General features: G+C 63.0%; 1 protein-coding gene across 1 annotated transcript in view; it reads left to right on the top strand.

Moving 5' to 3' along the window:
• The window catches only part of ITGA10 (integrin alpha 10), a 53,803-nt gene that overhangs the window by 29,903 nt on the left and 19,363 nt on the right, over positions 1 to 4,537 (top strand). The window contains exons 11-18 of the mRNA XM_014959592.1: positions 28 to 231; positions 352 to 482; positions 1,590 to 1,756; positions 2,818 to 2,960; positions 3,063 to 3,170; positions 3,267 to 3,352; positions 3,450 to 3,591; positions 4,418 to 4,510. Coding sequence (XP_014815078.1) covers positions 28 to 231; positions 352 to 482; positions 1,590 to 1,756; positions 2,818 to 2,960; positions 3,063 to 3,170; positions 3,267 to 3,352; positions 3,450 to 3,591; positions 4,418 to 4,510 — 1,074 coding nt within the window. The remainder of the gene's footprint in view (positions 1 to 27; positions 232 to 351; positions 483 to 1,589; positions 1,757 to 2,817; positions 2,961 to 3,062; positions 3,171 to 3,266; positions 3,353 to 3,449; positions 3,592 to 4,417; positions 4,511 to 4,537) is intronic.

The following is a 4,537-nucleotide window of genomic DNA, read 5'->3' as shown; positions in this document are numbered from 1 at the left end:
CCCCCCTTTTTGCCCCCCCCTCCCCAGCAGCTCCTGGCCCCCGCCGGCACCCTGCACGCCGACAAGAAGCCGCAGGACTCCCGCTTCGGCTACGCCCTGGCTGCCGTGCCCGACCTCAACCACGATGGCCTCAACGACGTGGTGGTGGGGGCTCCTCTGGAGGACGGGCACCGGGGGGCCGTCTACGTCTACCACGGCGCCCCGGGCACCCTCCTGCCCCATTACAAGCAGGTGAGATGGAGCTGGGGAGGGGTAGGGGTGGTGGGTTTCTCCCTGCCCCTTCTGGGGCGCAACCTTATACGAGCCAGCAGAGAAGCCACAGCTCGCCCTGCTCTCCCCTCCCCTCCCCAGCGCATCGAGGGGGCGGCGCTGGGTCCCACCCTCAGTTATTTCGGGCGCAGCCTGGATGGACGGTTGGACATGGATGGGGACGGGCTGGTGGACCTGGCCGTGGGGGCTCAGGGGGCGGCCGTGCTGCTGCGGTGAGTTCCTGGGGACGGGGGGGACACCAAGCTGTGTGGTGGTGTCCATACACCAGAGGGATGGGATGTCATCTCCAAAAGGACCTGGCCAGGCTGGAGAGGTGGGCCCAGGTGAACCTCATGAGGTTCAACAAGAGCAAATGCAAGGTTCTGCACCTGGGCCGGAACAATCCTGGCCACCAATACAAACTGGGGGGTGAGGGATTGGAAAGCAGCCCTGAGGAAAGGGACTTGGGGGTGCTGGTGGAGGAGAAGCTGGACATGAGCAGGCAGTGGGCAGCTGCAGCCCAGAAGGCCAATCCCATCCTGGGCTGCATCAAAAGCTGCGTTGCCAGCAGGTCCAGAGAGGGGATTCTGCCACTTTACTCTGCTCTGGTGAGACCTCACCTGGAGTCTTGTGTGCAGGTCTGGAGCCCTCAATAGAAGAAGGACATGGACCTGATGGAGAGGGTCCAGAGGAGGGCCACGAGGATGATGAGGGGGATGGAGCACCTCTGCTCCGAGGACAGGCTGAGGGAGCTGGGGTTGTTCAGCCTGGAGAAGAGGAGGCTCCGGGGAGACCTAATAGCAGCCTTCCAGTACCTGAGGGGGGCCTACAGGAAGGCTGGGGAGAGCCTGTTTAGAAAGGGCTGCAGTGACAGGACGAGGGGCAATGGCTTCAAGCTGGAGGGGAACAGATTTAGACTGGAGATGAGGAGAGGGTTCTTCACTGGGAGGGTGGTGGAGCACTGGGACAGGTTGCCCAGGGAGGTGGTTGAGGCCCCTTCCCTGGAGATATTCAAGGAGAGGCTCGACGAGGCCCTGGGCAACCTGGTCTAGTTGGGGGTGTCCCTGCTGACTGCGGGGGGGTGGGACTAGATGGCCTTTGGAGGTCCCTTCCGGCCTGGGCAAGTCTATGATTCTATGATTCTATGACCAGAGGGTGGCCACCACGGGGCCACCACGCTCCCCAGGGCCACCCAGCTCAACCCTGCCTGGTGGGACCCTCTGGGGCATTCCCCACCCCGTGCCTCAGTTTCCCCTTGTGCTAAGAGGAGGAGAACGTGGGGATGGATGTCACCGTCCCCCCCGTGAGCACCCTGGTGGCATTGTCCCCTTCGCTGCCAGCTCCCGCCAGATCGTCCAGGTCAACACGTCGCTGACGGTGGAGCCACCGGCCATCAACGTCATCCAGAAGAACTGCCAACGCGGCGGCACCGGCGCCGTCTGCCTCCGCGCCAGGGTCTGCTTCCGCGCCGGGACCCGCGCCCGGGGCCAGCGGGACAGGGACATCGGTGAGTGGTGGGGACTTGGGGGGGGGGACAGGCACCTGGAGGACCCCAAGGTGTCCCTAAAGTATCCCAGGAGCATCCCTGGGGTGTCCCCAGAGTATCGCTGGGGTATCCATAGGCCATCCCTGGAGAAGCCCAAGGTGTCCCTGGAGCATCTCCAGGGCTTCCTTCCCAAGAGCATCCCCGGAGCCACCCAGGAGCATCCTTGGGGTGTCCCTAGAGCATCCATATGACAATCCTGGAGCATCCCAAGGTGTCCCTGGAGCATCTCCAGGGCTTCCCCAGAGCATCCCTTGGGTTATCCAAGAGCATTCCTGGGGTGTCCCCTGGATGTCACTGGCTTGGGGGGGGGGACAGGCACCTGGAGGACCCCAAGGTGTCCCTAAAGTATCCCAGGAGCATCCCTGGGGTGTCCCCAGAGAATCGCCAGGGTATCCATAGGCTGTCCCTGGAGCATCTCCAGGGCTTCCCCAGAACATCCCTTGGGTTATCCGAGAGCATTCCTGGGGTGTCCCCTGGCTGTCACCAGAGCATCCATATGCCATCCCTGGAGCATCCCAAGAGCATCCCAAGGTGTCCCTGAAGAATCTCCAGGGCTTCCTTCCCAAGAGCATCCCCGGAGCCACCCAGGACCATCCCTGGGGTGTCCCCAGAGCATCCATATGACAATCTTGAAGCATCCCCAGGTGTCCCTGAAACATCTCCAGGGCTTCTCCAGAGCATCCCTTGGGTTATCCAAGAGCATTCCTGGGGTGTCCCCTGGATGTCACTGGAGCATCCATATGCCATCCCTGGAGCATCCTCAGGGTGACCTGGGAGCATCCCTGGAGTATCCCTAGAGTGTCCTCTGGGATTCCCCAGAGCATTCCTGGGGTGTCCCTTGAATATCACCGGAGCATCCATCCACCATCCCTGGAGCATCTCAAGAGCATCCTCAGGGTGACCTGGGAGCATCCCTGATGCATCCTTGGAGCTTCCCTGATGCATCCTTGGAGCTTCTCCAGGGTGTCCCCAGCCCGGTGGGTGTCCCCAGGTGCTGACCCCCCGTCCTTGTCCCCCCCCAGAGCTCCGGTACAACGTGTCCCTGGAGGAGAAGACCCCAGGAGCTCGAGCTGCCTTCGACTCGGGCGCCCGGCGGCTGCTGCAGCGGCGCCTGGAGCTCTCCCTGGGGAGACAGAGCTGCCTCCGCTTCCCCTTCCACGTCCTGGTGAGAGGGACCTCCTCCCTGGGACACCGGGGGCTTTTTCCACCCCAGCAGCATAGGGGGGTGTGGGGGGGCCTAATGGGGACCCTTTCCACCCCATCCCAGGACACCACGGACTATCTGCGACCCCTCAGCTTCACGGTGAGGTTGGCCATGGCCGAATCCACGGGGCCGGTGTTGGATGAGGCGTCCCCCACCACCATCCGGAAACTGGTGGGTGCTGGTGGGGGTGGTGGGATCCAAGATCACCCCCCACTGTCCCCCTCCGTGGTGCTTCCAGCCTTGGGATCACACCCCGGCTCCTTCCAGATCCCCTTCTTCAAGGACTGTGGGGAGGATGATGAGTGTGTCACGGACCTGGTGCTCAAGGCCACCATGGACATCGCAGGCTCCAGGTATGGGGTGTCCCCGAGGTGTCCCCGGGGCTGAGACGTGTCCCTGGAGGAACCCCCTGGGAGGGATGGGGGGTCATAACCTCCTTGGTGGTCGCAGGCAGAGCCCCCACGTCCTGCGCAAGGGCAGGAGGAAAGTGGTGGTGGACGTGGTCCTGGAGAACAAGAAGGAGAACGCCTACAACGCCAGCCTGCTCCTCCGCTTCTCCAGCAACCTCCACTTCTCCAGCCTCGTGCTCCAGGTACGGGGCCATGGGGGGAGCAGGAGGGGGGTCTCCTAGACCCACATGGGCCCCCTCCCCAACCTCTCAGACATCATAGTCCTTCCAGCCCTCTATAGACCCTCCAGCCCATCCCAGGACAAAGATTGGGGAGGTCTCTCCAGTCTTATTAGATCCTTCAGCCCGTTCTCACCTCCAACCCATCCCAGGTGGGAGGTGGGGGGGTCCATTGGGCCCCATATGAGCCCCCCACCCATCCTGGGTGGGAGGTGGGGGTCCATATGGCCCATATGGGTCCCCCAACCCATCTGAGATAAGAGGTGGGAGTCTATATGGCCCCTTATGAGCCCCCCAACCCATCCTGGATGGGAGATGGGGGTCCATTTGGCCCATATGGGTCCCTCAACCCATCCGAGATAGGAGGTGGGGGTCTCTATGGCCCCATATGAGCCCCCTAGCCCATCCTGGATGGGAGATGGGGGTCCATTTGGCCCATATGTGTCCCTCAACCCATCCGAGATAGGAGGTGGGGGTCTATATGGCCCCATAGGAGCCCCCCAACCCATCCTGGCTGGGAGGTGGGGGTCCATTTGGCCCATATGTGTCCCCCAACCCATCCCAGGTGAGACAGGAGGGTCCTATGGGACCCCTGACCCATCCCAGGTGGGAGATGGGGGGGCCATATAGCCCATATGGGTCCCTCAACTCATCCCAGGTGGGAGAAGGGGGTCCATGTGGCCCTATATTGATCCCCCCCCAACCCATCCCAGGGTTGAGGGTCCATGTGGACCCCTCATACCTGTGCTCAGCCTGACCCCCCCCATCTCCATGTCCCCCCCCTCTGCAGGACACCAGCTCGGTGAAGCTGGAGTGCACGGCGCTGGCCGGTCACCGCCGGCTCTGCAGCGTTGGCTACCCCGTCTTCCGCTCACTGGCCAAGGTAGGGGACCAAGTCCCCCCCCCTTGA

This window comes from Calidris pugnax, unplaced genomic scaffold (genome assembly GCF_001431845.1).
Source record: "Calidris pugnax isolate Ruff unplaced genomic scaffold, ASM143184v1 scaffold460, whole genome shotgun sequence".
NCBI lineage: Eukaryota > Metazoa > Chordata > Aves > Charadriiformes > Scolopacidae > Calidris > Calidris pugnax.
Note: the sequence above shows the minus strand (reverse complement) of the source record. Positions and strands in the feature narration are given on the sequence as shown.